Here is a 25151-nt window from a genome sequence, read left to right as displayed (position 1 = left end):
AGCAGAAAGGATCAACTGAGAAAATGATTCTGTGATATTAGCTGCAAAGTCAGCAAGCATTCTTTCATAAAGAAGTGGGAAATAAAAATAATGCAAGGCTACTTTTTCTTTACCTTAAAAAAAGCTACAACACATGATTTTAAATTTAGAAAATGATGGCTTATTTACAGTGAGTGGGAAGGGATTTCCCCCTCTTTTATCTCTCCATATTAATTTGAAGCTAGGTTCCCTTAATGACATTTCATTATTAAACAGTTCTGATTATAATGGCTGTGTTCTGCTTCTTGAATCAAAGGCAATGTACCTTTAAACCTTTGACCTAATCTAGTAGATCTATTCTTGTGACCTGTTAACTATTTAATTTTTATATGATCTTTTTGTCTTGTCTGTTTGCTGCTGCTTTTATATTGTACACTTCAATGTCCTTCTGAATCTCTTGGAAATTTATTTGGAGGGAAGGATAAATATCTTCATAGGTAATTCCTGAAATATTAAAGAAATAATTGTTTAACTGTAAGTTTTTTTTAATTAGAGTTAAGATTTCTATGAATGTTTTAGTTAAATTTATAACACATATTCTTACAGATCTATAATAAAATCAAATGTTTCAATTTAATTGAAATTTAACTGTTTGCAGCACAAATCTTTTTTAAAACATTGAGCAGAACACTTCTACTCAAAGAAATTGTGTGAAATTATTTCAATATTATTTTAAAAGTGGTTTTTTTTCAGTTCCTGATCTGTTAATCATTTAATAATTATGGCAACTTGAATATGAATTATAAATCAAATAATTTTTTTTTAAAAAATCATAATATTTATGGGGATAATGAAATGTTACATATAAAAAGTGAACATGTTTTTTTTTCTAGTACACTGGTTATGGTAAACTTTAATGGGAAATGGTCCCAGATTAGAATCTCATTTATTTATTATTTCAATTTGGGTGGCAGTTATGAAATTCTGACTTTGGATATGTTGCCCATTCTTAGATAGTTACTATTAAGTTCAGTGTATAATAATAGGATATTAAATACATTAAATATATTAAATATTAAAGAATGGAAATATTCACTGTTTCAGCTATGAAACAGCATTTTAATTCCCACCATATTCTTTGCATTTCTTTGCTCTAGTAAGTTAGAGGGTTCCCTGTAATAGACCTGTATTCTCAGAATGGACAAGGAGATAATAATGGGAAATTCAATTGTTTAAGTATAAATCTGTTTGCATAATGATGAAGAATCCTACATAGGTTAGATAATCTCTTGAAGAAAGATTTTGAAAAGGAGTATTTGTATGCTGTCCCCATTTATTTATTTATTTTATTGAAATCTGCATGCCGCCCATTTGTCTACCAAGCATGCATTCTTCTCTTTTTTAACCTTAGATTTAAGTATGGTAGAGATTATTTGCATAATCGTACCTCTGTTTTATGCCCATATATGAATTCCTATTCACAACCACTTTTCATAAACACATCCTATATATTTATTAATTTGTCATATATAAGAACTGCCCATCTTCCTCACAGAAGAACTCTGGGAAATGTACAATAAAATATTAAAAGTATAATATTTAAAAGAGTACATAAAATTTAAAAGAGGCAATGGATGTTAAGAAATTATTAAAAGATGGGGGAAGGGCTTTCATGGCACCAATCAACCTCACGGTTGTGTGTGCATCTGGCATGTTTTTACACCCTTACGGAAGGCCAGGAGAGGAGCAATATCTGAGAAAGCTCTCTTCCTGGATCCTCACTAGTTGGAATTATTTGGCTGATGGGTCCACCACATACCTTCACTGCCTGGATTGATGTAACTGAATGAAGATGGTTCATTAGATAACCTAGCCTCTGGTTTTCTAAATTGCAGTGGATATATTTGTGGTGTTTTTAAGTAAATAACTTGTGTGCATTTTCAATAGATATAGTAACCGTGGCATAACAAACTATATATCACAGTTTTATACAGTTTTAAATAGAACTGTTTACAGACTCTTCTATTTCACTTCCTCCCTTACTCAAACTCAAGCAGCTTCTCTCAGTACTTTTACTTAGAGCAAGGGTCTTCAAACTTGGCCCGTTTATGACTTGTGGACTTCAATTCCTAGAATTCCTCAGCCAGTGTGCCTGGCTGAGGAATTCTGGGAGTTGAAGTCCACAAGTCATAAAAGGGCCAGGTTTGAAGACCCCTGACTTAGAGGGTCACCGATAGGTGTCAGTGGAAGGGAGCAAAAGAGGGAAACATTGCTTCTTGAGCTTTGGGAATTCTGGCACATTTTTTTTGGCTTTTCTCATAAATATTTTTTAAAAGTTGTAGTCCTTTCCACGTGTTAAACATCTTTGTAAATCTCTCTCTCAGTCTTGCTTGTTCCTGTTGCATCATAACAATTCATCTTCCATTTCTTTTTTGATACACACAATATCTGCAGTCCTCACCATACAAATTCAACTCCAGAAATGTCCAGTAGCCTCCTTCCCCATTGTTTAATACTGCTGCCTTTTAAATATTTTGAACTATAAGTCAGGTGTGCCTGCATCCAGGTTTCTTAATCAGGAATGAGGTTTCACAGTATCTGTGTGATGCTGAGCCTGATTTTGACCCACGAGTTATTGTTGGGGGCAGTTTGCTGACTGTAAACCACTTAGAAAAGTTTGTAAAACACTACGAAGCGGTATATAAGTCTTAAGTGCTATTGAAATCATTAGGATAATTTACCCTACCACATATCTAAAATAAGTCTGTGTAATCAATAAAGCAATTTGCAATAAAAATGTAAAATAATTTACATATTAGTTTTTTCACTTAATTTACAAAGCAATAAATACCCCTCATACATTAAAAGAAGTCATAGCAATTCTTATATGTAAAATATTAAAAATATATTCTGAATAACTGATGGAAAAAAAATAAGGGAATGGGACAAAAAAGAAAATAATCTATGAAAAAGACTTCACAAACAAGTTCTAAAGGGGCAATTTATAAATAACAAAAAGATACTCTTGAGCTCCTTAAAATGATATCTATTTATTACAAGCTTTTATGATCTACTTTATTTCATAAGCACGAAACACTATTCTTATTTGTCAAGTATGCATATCATAACCATATTAAAAGTCACAAAGAATCATGATGACGAATAGAGGAAGACATTTTTGCTTTTTTCCTTCTGTCTTTCAAATGGCTTTCCTTTGCAGGGAGTTACTCCACAGTATATTATTCATCTATTAGGTGTCACAATTCTGTTGCCTTCATTTAGCCTCTGATTCTAATAGAAACTGATAAGAAATAATAGCTAGCTATCCAGTTTTTCATTTTGCATTACCTATCCAATTTTTCATATGTGAGCTGTATATAAAAATAGGAAGTAGTTGCTTTCTTAACAATATACACTTTTGGTATAATAAAAGTTTATTAATGCCCTAATTGATTGATTGATTATGTTCCATCTGATCGATGTTAACTCTTATATGTCATATGGAAAGACCTTCAAAAGAGGTAACCACATAGATAGACATTCTTCAGAATGATGGCTCCCCAACCTGGCTTTTCCCAAAAACATGTTCATTATCACTGTAACCAAGTCCATCCTAGCTGGGTTTTTTTCCTCTTTCCTAGCAATACAATGTTCTCAATGGGAGGGTCTCTGCATAATGTGTACAAAATATAATTTGAGCCTAATTATTTGTGCCTTGAACTTTGTATTGATGTGTTCTAAAATCTATGTATTTGTTTCCTTGGCTATTCACTATACTCTCTTTTGCTTTTGGTGTTAGTTTTCTCCAAAATTCAAAAGTGTCAGTATTCCTTTTGTCTTACTTCTTGATTCCATTTTCCTGAGGACATTTCACTCTTGACAGGGTTCACACAATTAAAAATCTTTCTATAATCAATGAAGCATGTATTTGACTTCTTTTTAGAATTCTTTGATTTTATTAATTATCTAATGTCCATCAGCAGTATAGTCTCACCCTAAATTTCTGGCCACTCTTATTTCCATGTAGGGCTCTAATTTGCATTGATGAATCCTTATTTTGCTTGCCTGTAAAATTAAAAATATTATGTGATAGTTTGCATGCGCTATTAAATCTCTCTTTGGATTGGTACTGTATATAGACCGATCTCTTTCAGGCTGTTGGACATTGTCATTCTCCAGATTTGCTGACTTAATTTGCTTTGAAATTATAGATTCTTCTTGTGTTATTTGCTGTAATTTTGTAAATATTCCATCAGTTTTTACCTCCTTCAACTTAATAATGCTATCTGACCTCATCTTCTACTACTAGAAGATTATATAAATACTATTAGATGCTATTAGAAGATCATATAAATATAGGGAATATCTTCTAGCTTATTTTAAACATTAACATCTCTACTACACAGAATTTCAGTAGGCTCCTATCTTTGTTGTTCTTTGAATCAGTTACTATCTGTCCATTGGCATCCTTTAACAAACCAATTAGAGGCTGAAACCTCCTCCTGATCTTGCAATCACTGGAAGAATGTTCTTGTTTTTCTAGATTTCCCCCCCCCCCATAATTAATGTCTTTACAGATGTCATTGCAGTTTTTTTCTTATTTTTTCTAACAACACTCTGAAATGTTTTGCTTTGTTGCTTCCTGAGTTCTTTGTCTTACTTAGCTTTGGTTTCTCTTCTTGGCAATTTCTACCTTCTATTCTGACATCTATCTTGCTTTCTTTTATTTCTTGCTTTTTGGCAATCTCTTTTCATATTGTTCCTTAATTGACGATCAGTGAGAATCAGGACTTTGAAACAATTTCTGATGTTCTCCTTGAAAATGGTGGGTATCTTGTTGAAACCTGTATATAAATAGTTCATGATCTGTTCTACAGTCAACCCTGCCATGTCTTGACTGTTGTAACTTAGTGTTTTCATCTCATTGCTCCAATAATATAGTCAATTTCATTTAGTCTACATTTGTACTATATACACTATATTCGTGTATATAGGTATCATTTTGGTTGTTTAAAGACTGTTAGCAATAATGAACATGTGATAAATGCTATTTTCATAAGATCATTATCATGTAATTTTTCTTAAGGAGAAAACCTTTGAGATATTTTTCTTTTAAGAAAATACAGAAGATTAGGGTTTGAATTTTTGTTTGTTTTTCAGTTGTAAGATGGTAATGGGAATCAGTGGATTTCACTTTTTAAAACTAATCATGTTATAGATCCATCCATTTATCTCTGTAATGTGTTTGTTCATCTGTTTTATTTTTCATTTAATACAGTTTAATATGGGCATAATTAATTTAACAAATTACATAATAAGGATAAGTTATATATGCTATAGACCTAACAGTAATTTTTAACTTGATGGCAAGGCATTTCAAAAATAAGCTCTACAGGCTGTTCAATTAAATGAAATATTGAATTGGATTAATTGAAATATTCAATATATGTTAATTTCAATTATAATCATCCGAATAATTAAAATACCTTAGTTTCTTACATTGAGCTTAAATTTTGTCTTGCCTACGTTGCTAATGATATCTTTGAATGTGGTTTAAAAAATATTCTTAACACTTACTAACAGCTTTCTATTTTAAAAAACTCTCTAAACAACCATCCTCTTTTTTTAACTTTTGCATTTTCTTCAAGATACTTTCCATAATATGTATAATTTATTTTCACATGAATCATAATTGTTAATATTCAATAGATACTAGAGATCCAAAACTTCCTGGCATGTTTAGCATGTTTTAACCCATTTTTCTGGATACATTGATAATGTCATAGAGTAATAAAAGTAAAATTATTTTGTCATATAGCGTTAGAACAGAGCTATTGCTTCAAATGCATAGCTTCTAGTTTACATCTTCAGCTTTTAAGTTATCTATATACAGCAAAGAATTCTAATACCTCAATTTAAATTTGCATTCAATTTGCACAATTAGTCCCTGATCAACCTGATAACTCCATATTGATTATATGTATTTCTTAGATTAAAACAACATTCCCATACTAGAAGAAAAGTCTATGTTTTATGTCAGGTAGACATTATGTACGTTTCATATAAATGTTAAAAAATATTTTAATTTTAGAGTTATTTCTAAAGTTTAGTTTTAGTTTTTGTGTTTGATTAACTATTTAAGCAGAGAGCAAGAATATCAGAAGCATTGCAATAAGCAAAGAACCATTAATGCACTGATTTCTAAATCCTAATTATAAATCATACTATATTTTGGAGGCACGGTTTAAATTATATCTAGCTAACTTAGCATGCAGTTTTGTTTTGTTTTTTAGTTTTTCATTCTTTAATATTTTCTGAGGAATATCTAATCCATGAGGGCATTCATTAGTTTCTTTTGAATTCTGACTAGAATAAGAAGGAATTGACTGACTTCTCAGCTGATGGAATTGTTCCATTGTTGCTACAAAACTACATGGAAGCATTGCCATATTAAATTATTTTAATTATATATTTATAATTTTTATATATAATATCCAGAAGCTACACATAATAATTGTATTTTCCACCAGTGGTAAATAGTTTTATAATATAATGAAGAATGAAAAACTATGTTAAAGTACACTTTCTTACTCATCAACTGTGCTTTCTTATCAGCTCTTAACTTAAAATAGTTTGCATTGACATTTTCTGCCTTTTCTGTCTTGTGTATCTCTTTGCTCTTTCATTAGATCCTCCCACTACTACCACTTCACCATTCACGATTCCATGGCTTCCTTCAACTGATGGCAACACAGGTTTAGCAACTCAACCAAAACTAAAGTTTTTTCCAACATCATCATGGCCAGAAATTCAGGAAGACAATTGGGGCACCATCATCGGTAGTGCAGTGGGCGGGGCTCTTTTCCTGATACTTGTATGTGTCCTGGTTGGAGCTGTCTGGTATAGGAGAAGGAGGACGTTCCGTGGTGACTACTTCGCTAAGAACTATATTCCACCATCAGATATGCAAAAGGAGTCCCAGATAGATACCCTGCAGGTTGAGGATGTGGATTCTTACCCTGACAGTGTGAAAAAAGAAATAAAACATCCTGTGAACAGTCTCTTAACTAAAGACTACATGGGAGAAACTGAAAAAACAGACTGGAACAAAGTAGATACTATTAACAGATACCAGGACAGGTATGAAAGACCAATGGATTACTATGAAAGTGGAACTCTGGGAATGAAATACTTGGGTGATGAATGTTATGATGAAAATGAAGATGACTTAGTTTCACATGTAGATGGCTCTGTAATATCTCGAAAGGAGTGGTATGTGTAACAGTAACATCCACTTTCATGTCTTGACTATATATAAAGTTCCTTCATTAGCTGATCACTTTCAGATTGTTTATACTTTTTCTTGAGGAATAAGCTTTTCCAAGTTGATTTTCAAGCTTTTTATATTCTAACTTGACAAATGAAATGTAAAAACCTCATTTAAGTGTACTGAAGCTGCTTTATGATTTTATTTTTCAATGCTGTACTACTGTCTTTCATAAAAATGAATTTTAATATAGTGCTCTATTTGGCATATAGCACAAAATAAGAACAACCTGCTACATTTAAAAAGTGAAATTCTTATAAAAAGTTTGAATTGAAACAGCTGTGTTGTTATTGTAAATGTATGATAAAAATTACTTTGGTAGAACTTTCATAACTATAGTTCTACTTAATGGCAACATGATGGTGATTCGGAATCAGCTGATCTAAGGCACATTTTGTTTACAGAAATGATGTATGATATGAAATAATCTGATGGCACAGTTTTTTCAAAGCTTTATTAGGTTTTCTGCACAGAATGTAATACCTCTACATTTTTGAGCCTTGCCATAATTAGATACTGTACCTTTTACAGATGACTTGTTGCACTGAACCTGCTGCAATGGACATTTCAATGAACAGAACTTGCAATGTAACAGGAACATTATATTTTTTTTACACTGCATCTTATTTCCAAGCAATGGAATACAAGAATTCAAATCTTTTACTTAAATTTCCAGAACAATCCCTTTCTTAAGGTTTATTATATATTCTTTCAATCAAATGATTTTCCTTAAATATTGTTCAGGAAAGACTTAAGTTTCTCTAATGAATCTACTGAATATTTGTTAAGCACAAACCTATAAATGAATTGAATCTCAGATGCAACTTCTATATTCAATGAAGGTGCATTTTAAGAAATAAACATTTGAGTTATCACAGAATTCGGTGGTGTTTCAAGAAATACATGGGCTATATAAAGAGATCTTAAAGAGGAGGGGCCACTTTAAATGCAAGAGTAACTTTATGTATATGGTAAGCTGCAATTCTGGATATTTTGAAAAAGAATGAAAAGGCAACACAAACATAAAATATTGCTTAAGGAGAAAAATTATTTCCTAATAGTGTATTTCCTATGAGACATTTGGGGAAATGTATGTTGTTTCAAAAGAAATGTTGTGGAAGCTTACTATTAACCTAACAAATTGAATAGGTGGGAGGAGCAAATATATATAACAAAAGGGATGTATGATCTCTGTTGAAAAAGAGTAACTCTGGTGTTTAAAAAATTCTATCAATAGATTTAGAATGTACTGTAATTCATTGTACAGAGGATAATGCAGTGCAACCAATAAGAATCGAATAGTTTTAAGCATATGTGCTTAGAAGCAGAATCCATTGAAATCAGTGGACTTTTTCTTTTCATTAATTATAAAACTGAAAAGGTGAGTGTGTTCAAAGAGGTTGAAGTAACTTTAACATATTAGTTGAATTTGACAGCATGAATATATGAAAAAATAGTGCTGCTTAGCAACTGTTTTCCAATATATACTTGGGATATTATAAACTCATTACAAAAAGATCCACAGTATTGTAGAGCTTTTCAGCAATTATAGTATCTATAAGGGTTTTGACAGTACACTGTGATTTGGTTGCTATGTCTTTAAAAATGTGACTGTAGTAGTTAAAATGTGACTACAGCTTAGTAGTTATTCATTAAACTGGTTTTCTACATATCTCATTGATAATTCAAGTGTTAACATTTTATTTGAACAAAATCTCTTTTCATTGTTTTTGGAAGTTAAATTATTACACAATATTTCCTGTGAACTCAAGTGAGTTTTTTGTAATTACTTAATCTGATTTTTCATCCAACTGAAGAGCTTGTTTCTAATCAAAGTTAGCCTTTGGTAGGATGTTTAAGCTAACAGTGGATTTTAAACTTTGCTTGGTTGGAGGAGGCAGTAATTTGGTTTTAGATTGTGTTTTGAGGGATTTTTTTCCTGTTTTGGATTTGAACATAGCTTGTGGTCCTAGGAACATCTCCATTGTAATATGCTCTGTATGCCCTCTAAATGCTGTTTTGTAACACAAAAATCTAAAAGTACCCAATATTCTCCATTTTTTATAATTTGTTAAATTTATCAAGAGTTTTACAGTTGAATATGAACAGATTCATACATTTACAGTGTTCAATATTGCAGTGTTTCTTAATGTATGTTTGGTGTAAATAGAGAAAATTATTGTAAATATGAACAGTTGTGTCAAATAAATTTTTTGTTAAATTAACTTCTTGAATGTAGATCATATGCATAAACGATTAAAATGCATATAAAATAAAACATATTCAACAAGTGGAGTAGGTTGGAAAAACTATAGAATAATGTAGAAAAATAGTGTCAAGTATTTTGGCATAAATTAATATGGCAATTATGAAGAGGTTATGTATTAAACACTTTTGGAAACCACTTATATAGTTAAATTTTATATAGTTTACACTAAGTTGCACAGAAAAAATGTTTTCTTTGATAATGAGGTTAAAAAATCTTAGTACAAATAGTTGTTGACTATTTTAATTGAAGAGGAAAATGTGTAAGAAAGTCAGCCATGGTTAAAATTTTAATAATCTACAAACACATAAAAAGAAAGCAAGTTCTGTAGTTGGGCTATATAGAAGACCAGACATTCCACCTACAAGACATGAGCATAATAGCTTTTTCCCATTTGTATTGTCCAACAATAATTGTTGAAATGTACTTTAGAAGTATCATGATAGAAAAATAGCCATTGTTAAATTTATTCTCTGTGAATTTATATAATGGCAATTTCATTTAGTTTCTCCCTGGATTTGAAACAAAAGTGGTAATGCAAAAAATATAGGAAGTGGGCTATTAATAAAACCTGCATATTATCTATGTTTTAGTAAGTTGATAAATTTTTCAGATTGCTTTATTAAGTTAGTGTCACTAGCAATTTCACTTTAAAGAACACACAAACCTGCCAGCTTATGTTCAATAGGATCTACAAAACATAAAAATTCATAGATGGAATTATATAATTTGTCAATTGAATCTTAATGAACAATCTGTAGTTGTTTATTTCATATATTCCAGTTTCTCAAAAGTGCTGAACTTGAAGCTTGCGCATAATTATCCTATACAAATAGTTTTAAACCATCTGATCTCTGTTCAGCATCTGTAGTAACATTGTCATTAGATGTTCATTTATCGGCTTGGGTAACTTAACAGAGGAAATCCATTGTGCATATGCTCATATAATTTGGAATATTTTTGCAAGATCAAAGTATTCTTTAGAAATGTTGATATTATTGAAATTTGAAAATACTACATTACTGGAATGTTGCCTATATAATGCTTAATACAATATGCTATTTCAATAATCCAAAATTAGAGCAAGTACTGAAATATTCTGAAGAATGATAGGAAAAAATGATTTCAAAATTATGTGTGTTCATTTAATAAATATAAGGCTCTCTAACAAATTACTTAGGCTCTGATTTTCAAACTTACCTATTTATATTTAAAAATATTGTTTTATCATTTACCTACTTAGATGCAATACTGTAAAGTTAATCCATACTTACAGTTAGTGCAGCACCAAACATTGTTACCAAGATGAATTACTGTACTACATATATTTATGGAAATAGCTTAATTTGTGAAAATCCATTTCTATTATATGGATGGAGAAACACATACAATGATAGAAAATAGATAATTCAGTTACAATAACAATGATTTTGCTGGCAATGAACAAGAAAGTTTGTTTGGTTAAATAAGACTAGTGCCTCATATACTTTTGTTGATAAACCTTCAGATAATGATTTCTAAAATGTTTCAGTGTCACATATGCAGTACATATATTAAAATCCAAATCTTTTGCTAAGCTAAAATGTACTAGAAATTTGTTAAGGCAATTTTCTCAATGTTTTGTAGGCCTGCCACTGGAAAAAAATGCCATTTTTTATTTCCGATATTTAAATTGTTGACCTAAATAAACACTTACTTTTTTCATACTACAAGGCTATTAATGCATATGCAACAAAAAGAACTGTAGATTCTGTGAAATATTTTTAAAGGCAGAAAACTAAATTTTATTTATATAATTTAAGAGATATTAACCACCTTGTTTGTAACAATTGGTGACTTACATTTCAGATGTGCCATATAAGCAGTCATCATCAGTAGCTGTAGCTGGGGCTGTAATAGGAGCAGTACTTGCTCTCTTTATTATTACCATCTTTATAATAGTATTACTGGCTCCTAGAAAAAAGCGATCATCTTATTTGGACAAAATGTAAGTTATTTGTGGTATTTTGTTTGAAACTTTATTCAGGTTCTTGGTTTGTAAAAGTATAAACTATGCTTTGATATAAATACATGATTTTACTTTATCCTGAATTCATATTGGGTTTGGAAGCCCAGCTACTAATTGCGCATTCTATGTAAAATTAGCCTTTTATATATCTTACAAAAAAGTTCAGAGAAATGGGGAGAAAAAAACCTACAGTGCTATGTGCATGTAATCTGTTATAAAAGTAAAGTTGTGACTAGCCATCAGAAATTAGACTGCTTGTAAAGTTATCCAGTTCAAAATTTCTCTGGAACAGCATACATTGTTAAAAACAGATTAAAAATAATTATCAAAAGATGAGACAACAAAGAAGTCTAGGCATGAATCCTTAATAAGCTTTTGCGGGCTTTTTTAATTGCAGAATTTTGCTTTTGTTAGCACTAATATTGATATTGATATTACTTGCCTGTATTAGATAAGAAATGGTTGGACAATTAGTGAATTATTTCCAAAAATGTTTAATGGGTATAGTTCTTTGCACATAATCATCATTCTGATCCATAAAAAAAAACTAATGAAAGAAGCCTCACAAGATGAGAAATTCTTAGATGAGTATAAAGGGCAGAATTGCAACAATCTCTTTTGAAAAGTTTTTACGGCATGTTGCCATTGTATGGAACAAGAAAAGTACGATGGAAGAGGTGAGTGAGTGTTGCTTTACTGGTTTAGGGAGAATTTCAGCCAAGTGGTTATATCTGCTGTTAAATAACAAGATACCAGAATTATTCCAAGATATTATTAAATGAAGTGAAGCAGTTGCATTATAAATAAACCCATACATATAATTCTTGAAAACATATAAGAATATTTCTGATGAAATTCTAAAGTGCATTTTCTCAAATTTCATTAATTTCTTATATTGTTTTCAGTTGTTTTGGTTGATATTTCTTATACCACTTTAAAAGAATACTCAAATACAGAATTTGCAAGATTCCATCAATGTAAACTTACACTACTACATAAGAAAAGAGGTATATTTATTTAACTTCAACTCTTAATATGAATTTATTTTATCAAGCAGTGATAATTACTAAATCATACATTTTTTAAATTTAGGATTGATCTTCCACCAACCCACAAGCCTACATCTTCCTATGAGAAAACAAATATTTCTCATTCTCAGAAAGAAATAAACAATGCAGTAAGTTACTAATTAAAGGTTTCAGTTCCAATTCAAAGACTCAGTGTACTCCTGCTGTATATAATACCCCATATTTGGAATTCTTATTTTCATTTGTAGGTAATAGTTGATGAAACATATACCTACTGTCAGTCTGTAGCTGATTAACTAAAATTTTAGATTGTGAAAGACTCACTTGGATTGTCCCAAGCTATTTGAAGAATTGTTACTGAGGGATGTAATATGTTCATAAAGTCTGGTTAACACCATCTTTTTTCTTTTTCTCCTCATGATATAATTACATAGCTAACACTGACTTTTAATATGTCAGAGGAACTCTCTATAAGTGAACCAACCACAGAAGGTCAGGATTGGAAAGAGTAGCTTTTAGGCATACTAGATGAATTTCTTACCTAGAATACTGCAGCACCAGAAAAAGTGGCCACTAATGGGGTCACTTCTCTTCTGTCAAAGAATCAGACTAGCAAAGGAAGGGTAGAAGCCAGCAACACCAGATGTGCTTAATTCCCTCCCATCCCCATTGCTGAGGGAACAACACTTCAACTCAAGCTATGCCAGACAATTCATACTATAGACACTGTCAGCCAGACTAACTCCTGGGTCTCAAAGTGGGATGAAAGCCCACTCCATGGGCCTCTGAAGTACCCAGACATCTTTTTACAAAATCAGTTCTCCAAACAGGATTGTGTGCAAGGGACAAGCTCGTTGGAGAAAGCCAGTTGGCTCAATGAAAACTGGAGCCCAAAGGAAAAGATGTGGGGATTGCATACTTTTTCAGTAGGTAGGTTTGCTTCCAAAGCAAATGTTATCAAAGTAATATTTTGCATCAATATCCTATTTTTGAAGTTTTTCTATTACTGGAAACACCTTTCCTATGTGTTAGCAACTGGCTCATTTGCAAAAAAAAAAATCATACTCATAAATAAGATAATTTTAGATGGCAAAATATGACCACAATTGACGCTATATGGCAATACTTATCAAAAGTACACATAATATACTACATGTACTCACTATCCATGGATAAGTTGACTCCAGTTTTTAAGCAAATACTATGAAAAGTTGTTAAACCAATTCTAAACATTAAAATTTTCAAGGCTCACTTTATCCACAGGTGAGCACAATGTTTTAGTAAAAAAGCTGAAGGTCAGCTTTTTGACAGATGAGCTTATATGTAAAGAGTAGGAGAATTTCCTGCCCTGAGTTATATATCTAAAAGATGAGATAGTAATATTAATTGTAAAGGACAGCTTTACTTGGAACAGTGTACATCCTGGAACAATATCTCTAATACCATCAAATAACATCTGCCTATCGCAGATTCTTTGGAAGGACTTCATAGGTATCATATCTAAAAACATCAAGCTAACTGGTCCGTTATAATGACACAAACAGAATGCTGATTAAGGAAAAGCATTACATGATCAATTTCTACAAAAGGAAAGTGGATAAGGATAAAACCTGGCAATGACAGCTGGAAGAAAGGTTTGATTTTGGCTGCCAAAGAGCAGGCTGTTCAAATTAATGCAATCAAGGTCAGAATTGAAAAATGATTTAAAGTGCAGATTAATATCTGCACATATACTATGCCAATACATTATGACCTCCTAAATTCTTGGGGAGAACTCTAGTAATAGTAAACCATTTATTTTTTTAAAGGCTTTGATAAAGTTATAAATTAGTACTTTAATATTGGTAATTTTACATTTTTACAGTTATGTTTACTAAAATCCAAACAGGCATGAAGAATAGTAGTGTGAAAAATATTTTAATCAAGCCATCAAATTTGAAATACCCCATTTTGAGTGCCAAATATCCTTCTAATTGTATTCATTTATTGAACTTATTGATACATATTTTTTCTGCATTTTTTAAATTTTCATTTTTGTGTGAAAATATTAAAAGACCTTTTATTAGCTTCTAATAAAAAAATATTTATTTGTCAAGTTTATATAGTTACCCAGCTTACACTAAGTAACTCTGGGCAGCGTACCTATTAAAACATGATACAAAACTATTAAAATAAAACTATAAACAAATAGAAAAAAAACCATGTGGGAAAATATTACACATAATACAACCAATGCATGGGCTCCTTATCATAAGAAGATTCCCGGGCTTGCTGGAAAAAAACAAGTTTTATGGGCTTTACTAGAAAGTCATGACAGAAGGCCATGTTAGTGATCTTAGTAGTATTAAAATAAGTTATAAACTAAAAATTATAACTGATGGTAGGATTAGAAGTCTAACTGATAGGACCCTCCTAATCACAATGGTGAGATTGGTCCCCCAATGAATATTATAAATGGAAAATAGGGCAGTGCACCATTTCAGTTTTCAAGATGAGCTGTGTTGCTTTCCAAATATATTTTGCAATTTCTTTAAGCAAGATTTGCCTTTCTCAGGAACATGCATCTGTCACATGATCCCAGAGAAAATATGCATTTGATTTAAGGAGTTGCAGCCTGGTGCGATTCTTGCATCCTGGCAAGGTCTGAAACTTTTTTTTTCCTTTGGAAACAAATTATTTAATGGACCTAATGAAGAATGCCTTTTGTAATGGCATTATTAAGAAAAATCAGGAAGTATTCAAATTGGGAGAGCACTTTTTAGCAAATGCAAGGATAGATAGGCTTGTATAGAGACAAAGTAGTTTCTTAGTTGCCATTAGTTGTCCTAAGCTTCTTAAAAGCTACCTAATTCAATAATAGTATTATTGTGGTGCATGAACAAAATCTAAAAATAAAAGTGAAACATGGAAGGTCAAAGAAGATTGATTTATGATACCCATTTGTCCTTTTTTCCCCTAGAAAATGATAAATTGCAGCCGATTTAGCTATGAAGATGAAAACTCTGCATCTCAAGACAGAGATCAACAAATGTACCCAGCACTGAAAGAAACTAATTGCAAAGATTGGATCAATAAGAAACATCCAAATACAGGCAATGGAAGAATATATATCAATCCCAGGGAACATTATGTATGATTCAATCTCTTGTTGGTGAACTGATGTAGAAAGATATATTACTTTGTCTAATCGTAATTTTATATAATTTCTGATCATCTCTGTGTGTTCAAATTAGTAGTTTGCTTTTTTGTGAAAAAATATAAATGTTTATGTCATCAGCTATTCTCTATGCAGTTTAAGAAATGTCAATTTATTATCTGTTAATTAGATGGGCATATAATAATGGTTAGAATCTTTTCTACCTATTTTTCTGAATTATTTCTACCTGAAATCTTCTTCCCAGTACTTAAGTTTTCCTCGTTTCCCATAGTTGTTGCCTATTCCATTTTGTAGTAAGGAAAGGCCACATGAGGTTCTTTTGATATTAGTTTAAGCCCTTATCACAGAGCTTTGCTTCAAGAAAAAAATGGTTTGTGTCTCATGCAGAATATTGATAAGTGCTGCCCTCGTCATATATTAACTATACTTGTTCCCTTTTGCTAATGTCTAGGGTTGCCACTGGCTAACATAACTTGTCATATCTTCAAAAATACAGTACTATCCCTTAAACTATGGACTGAAACTTTTAGGATTAGTTGTAATACAAATGATTTTTAAAAGCTCATGTATTATTGCCCATGTTGGAAATAACAGTTGGAGATTAAAAGAGAAGTTTTAAGTGTTCCACAAAGAATTATATATGCAAAATTTAAGGATAACGGGAATTAAAGCTGTTTTTGTTTATGCTTTCATTGAACTGAGGGTGCGAAACAATTTCATTCAGCGTTTTCTCTGTGTTTTCTGTATGAACTATTCGGTGCTAATCCTAGCACAATAGTATATAAGCTTATAGGCATAAAAGGCTCCCACGTTCAGTGTTTACATCCCACTGCAAGATACATCAAGCAGTTACTTTGCTTGCTTCTTCAATATAGTTTAAGATTAACTTCACCTACTGTGCCTTTTCTTCTTTTAGATTGGCAAACAGAATGGGGAAGTGTTTTTCGTGCTGATAGTAACAAGGTAATGAGAGAAATGTAGATCCAGACACATTATGTTGCTTTTTTGTTGGTTTTCTTACTGTATGATGATGTTTCATGGAGTTTATAGAAATGCAAATAGCTTTTGAACAGTTTTGAGTGTATTGCTAAAGATAAATATAGAATAAATTACAAGTAACTCTGAAATAAAAATCAGGTACTAACATAGAGTATATGTAAGGATAACATAATTATATGAGTTTACTGGTATTCAGTGAAAAGGCATGAACAGTGCTATAGTATCTATTAGGTTACCTATTTGCCTATATGATTTTATAGTACAAAATCTTAGGAAAAATGTATAGAAAAGATGTAAGGAGGTAAGAGACTTCAGAATATAATGTATATTATAAAAAAGCATTAATTTAACATATTAAAAAGGGAGTTATCTGGCATTTTGTTGAAATATTAAAAAGATGTTCATATTTTAGTAGTCTGAAAGTGTAATGTTGATTCTGAATTAAACAAATCAAGAATATGAATTTGCATCTATATAATTTATTTAAAGACAAAATGCTAAGATGAGCTTTTTAATTCAGCTATTCTAAATGGACATGGTGAGAATGAATTGTTTCAGTATACATTCATTATACTCAAATGAGGGGAAAGTTGGAAATGTTTTGGGAAATGCTCCCACTCCACCAATGCATCTTTGATGTTTGTCTCTCTGGACCAGTTCAGTCCTCTACCTTTTTCTTCTTTCTATAATCCAACAAGATGAGAATAATGAAGATTTACAATAATACCTAAAACTGAATAGAGCTTATGATGTTCTTGTTACTACTAGGTAAATTGAGTAAACAAGGCAATGGTATTTGGATGCGAGTGCAGATATCACAGCATTCAGTTCAAGACATGAGTTGCATGTGCACAAATTTCACATTGCCCAATACTTTAAAAAACGAATGACACAGCACTCTATTGTTATTTAATTCTTGATTTTATGTGCCAACTAGTAGATCTACTTTAATTTGCATTTCCTTTTTAATTTTGGAGCAGTCAGTTGAACCATATTATCATGGTTCAACATGTTGATCTTCAGTAACAACATAGTACACATTGATTCACGTGCTAATTCCTAAAGGTTCCTCTTCAGCCTTTATCTTAGCATATTTGATGCTAAGAAATCCTAATGTTTATTGTTTAAGAAGCTTCTAATAACTTGTAATCAGTATCTGTTTCAAAAGAAATGTAACCCCTGAAAATCAAAGAGAAGATGCCAACTTCTTTAGAGGAAGCAGAGGAAAAAGTTCCCATTCTCCCCAAAAGAATGCAGCCCAGTGTGACCCAAATAAAGCAGTGTTATTTCAGACAGACAAAAAGAGGATGTGAATAAAATGTGTGCTTTGGGAAATAAAAGGGGAGTCAAGTATTTATTTATTTGTCAAATTTATATAGCCACCCAACTGACTCTGGGTGGCATACAGTATTGAGGAATGGCTGACTAGAGTTAGTTATTTAGCACTTGGCATACAATGTCAGGGGAATCTACTTATGCTAGACACAATGCAGTCTTGATAGCCTAGAATGCTAGTTCATTCTGTTCAGCGTTTATGCACCTGTTCTTGGTGCACTGTTGAAGGTGAGCTAGCTTTACATCAGCTAACTAGCGATGCTCAGGTTGCTGTCTCTTCTGGGCTCCTCCACTGGTCTCATCTTGCCTTATGTCACAATGCCTCTTGTCCGACCATGTCCAGCACCAGCTTTCTCTGCAAGTACAAACACAGGTTTTTTCCATCAAAGTTGTACCTGTTTATCTACTTGCAATATTGCATGCTTTCAAACTACTAGGTGGGGAGGAGCTAGAGATTGATCAGCAGGAGCTTATTCTACCTCATGGAGCTGGGTTCAAACCCCCGGAATGTAGACCATTTCTGGCTGGCAGTTCCAGCATTATTAAGCCTCTGTGCAACCATATCTCCCAGCTAACTAGAATCTTATACCTACTAGTATATAAGACAATGTTGTATCTAATGGCCTATCACAAATGTATACTTAAAGCTGAAATAATGACTTTGAGTTTTAATTGTTTTTGAATAGATATAATTCAATTTGGTGTGAACTAATATAAAGTTCACACCAGATTATGGAAACTAAATGCATTGCTGGTAGTAACAATCATTTAAAATGAATTTTATAACTGCTGCTATATTTTATAACTTTATAAGTTAAAATAATTATGAATACTTTGGGAATATTGGGTAATATGGAATTTTATGGATTTGAGTAATATGAAAAGAAAAGCTTGCACACATTTGTTAACCATAGTTGCTGTTCATTTTATGTCATATTTAAACAATCTTATGTTAGAAGTAAGGTCTTCATCCTGGTTCATCCAAGCCGGGAATAAATAAGCAAACATGTGACTGCTTTGGGAAGAAGGTTACAGTTTATTGCAGAAAGATGGTTCTTCAGGAAAGCGCAGAGGAGAGAGGAGAAGAGGCGAGAAGAAGAGAGCAGATTGAGCACATGGGCAGTAGGTTTTATACCCCCCCTAGCCTTTTGTTTGGAAGTTCCTGTTCCTGTGGCATGAACCTTGAGGCTGTTTCTGAGTGTTTGTCTAGGCCTTGATATTTGTGATTTAATTCTATTATCATATCCTGCTTCCCAGGTGATGGGGCTGACTCCTAGAGTTTGGGTGGGGTGTGCAGATCTTCTCTTTTGTCTTCTTGATTGCTCTGGCTCCAACTTTCTGATGGTTTTACATTTGCATTTGTATGGGCCTAGCTCTTGCTTGGGGCAGAGAGATAGATTTAGGGCCAGGTTTGGTTTTAAAAAGTCCTTTTGAGGAAAAATATATTTTTCTGCCCTTTTTAATATTTCTTCTCTGGGCTAACTTTCATCAATCCCCGCTTTGTGCCTTAAGTGTGAATTTATGACACACTTATTGGCACAACATTAAAATTGATCTGGTCAGGGAGACTTGGTAGGCAAGCTTTTAAACTGTTAAGCAAAATAATAATAAGACATTAATGGAGGCAGCAAAAGGGAGCTTGCACCCATAAAGTTCTAAAAGTCAGGGCAAAATTTTGCTAGGTAGAAAAGAAATTTAAAGTGTCCAATATTCTGTGCCAATCATTTTCAAATGTTGGATATCACCTTTAGCTTCCAGTCAGGTTTGCATACCTCCCAAAATTCTTCACAGCCATGGTTTTCCTTAGTACATGGTTGCCCGTTTTCAAGGGTTGTTTCCTGCCTTAGCTCTTAATTCAGTGCATCCAGGTTTGTAATGTCCAATATGCCAGGCTATTAAATTTTTCTTTAAATTGCACATACTGAGCTCTAGGAATCCCAATCTGGGCTCACCAGTGCAAGATATTCAGGGCTGAAGTTTAGAATTTTTCCTGTTGCTTCCTTAGTCAGGGCATATGAATTGCAAATCACCTGAGGGGGCCTAGTTCCCTCCCCCTTGTTATCTGTTGGAAGTTGGTCCCACAAATCTTTGGTGCAATAGAGCAAAAATCAGCCTGGGGGGAACTTTACTAAAGGTAGGTGGAGGGGATAGACTCAAGTGTAATTCTGAATGGCGTGTGTGTGTGCATGTATGTGCAGCTACTTTTACAAAATAGTCACTACAAACATTCTGGATCAATTTTCCCTCCCACCAGATAGAAGTCCAAGGTGTTCAGTACTTGTTTTCCCACCTATTCCCAAGTGCCATCTCTCCATTAATACATTCAACTAGCTTGTTACAATACAAATGGGGCAAGAAAGAAAAGTTTACAATGAGTTTCCACCCTCCCCCCCATAGTCTTAATTTTCTCTTCTGAGGCTTCACATGGCACCAGGAATCCTTCCTTCTGCAGCTCTCTCAGGCATCTGGGGAAATGGTAGGACTGGGGAAGATTTTCAACTTAGATTGCATGGTGGCTTTTTAGTGGATGGCTGGATTCAAAACTCAATTCCATGGCTCACATGGATGGAGGCAGCATCTGGGTCTGTGTGTTCTGCTTCCAAAGGCTTGGGAGAGGGTTTCAGGGCTGAAAGATACAAGAACAAGGTCTCCCCCGCCCTTTCTGGGTGGACTCTACCAGGAGAGGCAGACAAAAGGTATGGAGAACAAAGGACAGGAAAAGAATTGGAAGGGGGGTAGCTTGCAGGCAGTTTGAAAAGGGCATTAATACTGCAGTTATTAAACATAGACAAATGGGGACAACAAAATGAAAAGTTTCACCTTTGAACTTGACCATTTGCAACATATTATGGACAAGAACTTGCAACTTGAAAGGAAGAGGAGAAAAAAAATGCTAGGCAGCTTGAGAATGCTGAAAACTCCAAATAATTTTAAAAGCCTAATATTTTAATATGTGCACATTTATTCTAAAATAGACCACATCATTTTAGAGATTGAGAAATGCTTATGTTTCAGAAAGCTTCATAGTAGTTTCACCAGTAAGTGATAGGATAAGAAAAGTAACTTAAGAAAATTATTTCCCCACACAATCAGACTTGAACTTCAAAATGCTCTTGTAGATAGACACACATTTTTCAGGAAAAGGATAGATAAAACACATACAGTAAATGCAAGTGAAACTTTTCCAACAGATAAATTTAAAACAATCCCTCCTGGTAACTTAAGGCTATTCTTGAGTGTACACAGAGAGAAAGAGGAAAACAAACAAACACATTTTTTTTCTTCACTCTGTTTGTTGGCCACACAAACAGAGTGAGGTATTTCCTTTTTGTGGCTTATTTTTAAGCAGAATTTCTAGCAGACTTTAAAATTCTTTTTCCTTTGGATTTGAAACAGTTAACAGTCACATTTACCTCTCACGCACAGACTTTGACAAACATATATACACAAAGACAAGAGAACAGAAGTCTTAGTTTTACACATCCTAGTCATTCCCACCATAAATTTCAGATAACTCAAGTTAGGGAAGGCACACATTTTAAACATACCACGTGGTTGCATAGAGAAGAGAGAGAGAGAGAGAGAGAGAGAGAGAGAATCACTATTTCTTATTTTCCCTTTTAAGTACCTTTATTTAGCCAAATTGGTTTCCCAGCAAGGCCCTAAGCAAAGTCTATTTTTCTTTCATACGCTACACAGTCGAAGTCTCCTTGTGAGACTTCTTTCCTAACACAGTCGAAGTCTATTTTTCTTTTTTTTTCATATAGTTTCTTTACCTACCTCTTTTCCATTCCGGCCTGGACAGGAAGCTGATTCCTGTCCCAGGCTACGAGCAAGCTTTCAACTGGGAAACCTACCTCAGCCCTTGAATTGGAATCTCCCATTCTTATATGACGAGATTTTCCCTTGACGCTAAAGGGCACTACACAGTCAAAGCCTCCTTTTGAGACTTCTTTCTTCCACCACGATTCTTTGTGAGTCCGGTAAAAATGGGACTCACGGAGCACTCTGGATCCCTCACAGAGTTCGTGGGACAGCTCCTCTGAGGGATCCTGCCATGTTTTCAGACCAAAAAGGGGTCTGCAGAGACACTTCTGGTTTCCTCGTTAGAAGGTACTGGCTACTCTTCGACCGGCCGGCTTCACACCACTGTTTACGGACGCCTCTAATGTCCGTGGGCACCTCCACTTGCTCTCGGAGGTAAGTGGCCGCTCCCTTCCTGAGGCTTAATTTCCTAACTTTGCTTTGCTTACAGGGCCTTACCAGCTAGTTGCCCAAATCCAATTCTTTCATTCACTCATTCCATTTCATTTTCACACAGCCTCTCCCTTTTCCCTAACAAAAGGTTCTGTGCTCTGGCCAACCCCCATGCTTTCCAGGTTCTGCCAATTAAACAGATCCTTTCTGCGGCTAGGAAAGACCAGAAGCAGCAAAATCCAACTGTGATTGGGAAAAAAAGTCTTCTCACTCACCCAAACAGAAATGCACACATTTTCTTTGTTCCCCTGGGCTTTAAACTTAAAATTTAGAGGTACTCACCTTCATCTTCTTTCCAAAGCAGCCCTTGAGCTCAAACTCTCAAAACTCCCTTTACTACCCTAGCTCCACATGGGCAAGGCCTGGGAAACCCATCCACAGACACAAGGGGGTCTGCTGCCGGCAAGATGGGGCTTACCAGTCTCAGTCCATTGGAGAGGTTAGCTTGGAGTCCCATCTCGGGGTGCCAAATTGTTAGAAGTAAAGTCTTCATCCTGGTTCATCCAAGCCGGGAATAAATAAGCAAACATGGTGACTGCTTTGGGAAGAAGGTTACAGTTTATTGCAGAAAGATGGTTCTTCAGGAAAGCGCAGAGGAGAGAGAAGGAGAAGAGGCGAGAAGAAGAGAGCAGATTGAGCACATGGGCAGTAGGTTTTATACCCCCCCTAGCCTTTTGTTTGGAAGTTCCTGTTCCTGTGGCATGAACCTTGAGGCTGTTTCTGAGTGTTTGTCTAGGCCTTGATATCTGTGATTTAATTCTATTATCATATCCTGCTTCCCAGGTGATGGGGCTGACTCCTAGAGTTTGGGTGGGGTGTGCAGATCTTCTCTTTTGTCTTCTTGATTGCTCTGGCTTCAACTTTCTGATGGTTTTACATTTGCATTTGTATGGGCCTAGCTCTTGCTTGGGGCAGAGAGATAGATTTAGGGCCAGGTTTGGTTTTAAAAAGTCCTTTTTAGGAAAAATATATTTTTCTGCCCTTTTTAATATTTCTTCTCTGGGCTAACTTTCATCACTTAAATTCTTTAGTAGATTTTGCAATTGGTGAATTCTATTAATTTGCTTTTTAAATTTGCATTTAAGTGGAACGTTTTTTAAAAGTAGAGTTGGGGGAAAGGAACATGGGGCTCCTTGTCAGTCAGTAGGACACTTCCAAAAACTGAACAGAACAGGTTCATATTGATACGGTGGTAGAATCCAGCAAGTAGAAAGTTCAAAAATTGGCCAGATTCAGATTTGGAAGAAAAAAACTCTGTCCTTAGTGAAGATTTATTACTGGAATGTTGCTGACTGCTCCACTCTAAGGCCACCTAGCCAAGTAATCCAGAATGAAGCATTTGCAGCCCACTTAGTGTTTCCCAGTGCACGCATACCCAGGTACAACGTGAGGGAAAAGCAGTAAAATGCAAAGACAAAATACATTATTTCATTATACAGAAGAAAATAACAGGCAGATCCCCTACTGCTACTGCTGATAAAGGATTGGAAAGAATTTCAAAAGCCACGCCTTTACTATTGTTCTTGTAGAATCTGCTCCCTTTTAAACACTTTTTTTCCCTACAATGTTTATTGCACTTTTTAAAATGATAAGCTTTCCTGGAGGTTTGTAGGTAAGTAGACTACATATAAATATTTAAAATAAATAATGCTCTCAATTGGTATGCACTTGTAAGAAACACTAAATGCCATTTTTCAGTATAGTTTGTGGCTATGGGGCATTGAATTAGAACCATAATTCAATTAGAAGTTGAAGAATGCATCAACTAAACTGAAGCAGAAAAATTAAAAATTAAACTGCACTTAAAAATTGTGTATAAAAATGAGAAAAGCATTACATATTGTTGGACTCAAGGGTATTATTACGCATCCTAGAAGGATTTGCAGAAAATTATATTCTCTATCCACCTTTTTTACCAAATGAATGGTGGCTGTCTGTCCTGTTAGATCTGGTAGATGTATTCCAGATTCCATTCATGGGAGAGAGTCCTCTGTTGCTACCAAGGGGGAGAAGCTTGTCTGCTGTGCTGCCCGCTGTTTGGAACATTATTCGCCAACCCCCCATAATCAAACTTGACCCTATCCTGCTGGTCCTTTTACAAGGAACTCGGGGCCCTGAAAGTGTGGGTGAACCTTCCTTATGAGTGTTCCTGGCTGATTTATGCTATTTCTGTTGTTTTTAATTTTGGTTCTAGCATGTTTTAACTGTTACATGCCCAGAGTCATGTACTGTATATGAGATGGACAGCCATACAAATTTAATAATTTCTTTTAAAGCTACTAATAGCGCTGGTTAAAAACTAACATCACTGGATAAGCTTCTTCCATCATAACACTAAATAATTCTACAGAATTAAAAATACTTTTTCTGTTTATTTTAAGCTGATTATCATGTTGTCTTCCATTCCAATTGTGGCACATCTTGGAAATACAATTGTGTTTTTGCTTTATTTTTATTGTTTTTTGGATTCAGTATGTGACTAGCAACGAACAATGGTACAAGGAATTGGCATGAGTTGTGTTTCTAACTGCAGCAAATGTTTCAGAACTGAGAATAATGATAAATGTTACAGATAATGCCAGAATAGACAGCCTATTAAGAAATCTTCTCAGCTACTAATGATTAAAATCTATATCACATCTTTTGACATGTGCATTTTATTTTCTTATAATTTGTACAAGTAGTTTTCAACTTACAATCACAATTGAGCCCAAACCTTGTGTTGCTAAAGGAAACATTTGTTAAGCGAGTTTTGCCCTATTTTATGACCTTTCTTGCCACAATTGTTAAATGAA

The 25151-nt window shown here is 33.7% G+C and overlaps 1 protein-coding gene across 4 annotated transcripts in view; it reads left to right on the top strand.

Annotated features, from left to right (window-relative positions):
* NECTIN3 (nectin cell adhesion molecule 3) overlaps positions 1 to 17227 on the top strand; it is a 64493-nt gene extending 47266 nt beyond the window's left edge. For 2 of the 4 annotated variants that reach the window (XM_039364981.1, XM_039364982.1), the window contains one exon: positions 6669 to 9601. In XM_039364981.1, the coding sequence (XP_039220915.1) occupies positions 6669 to 7261 (593 nt within the window). In that variant the 3' untranslated portion in view covers positions 7262 to 9601. Of the gene's footprint in view, positions 1 to 6668; positions 9602 to 11420; positions 11560 to 12672; positions 12758 to 13438; positions 13539 to 15567 lie in introns of those variants that run through there. The other 2 variants (XM_039364985.1, XM_039364984.1) reach the window with 2 other exon arrangements.
* The last annotated feature ends 7924 nt before the right edge of the window (positions 17228 to 25151 follow it).

The sequence above is a fragment of the Crotalus tigris genome, unplaced genomic scaffold (assembly GCF_016545835.1).
Source record: "Crotalus tigris isolate CLP2741 ecotype Arizona unplaced genomic scaffold, ASM1654583v1 scf7180000019944.6993514239:2294586, whole genome shotgun sequence".
Lineage (NCBI taxonomy): Eukaryota > Metazoa > Chordata > Lepidosauria > Squamata > Viperidae > Crotalus > Crotalus tigris.
This window is presented reverse-complemented; position numbering and strand designations above follow the sequence as displayed.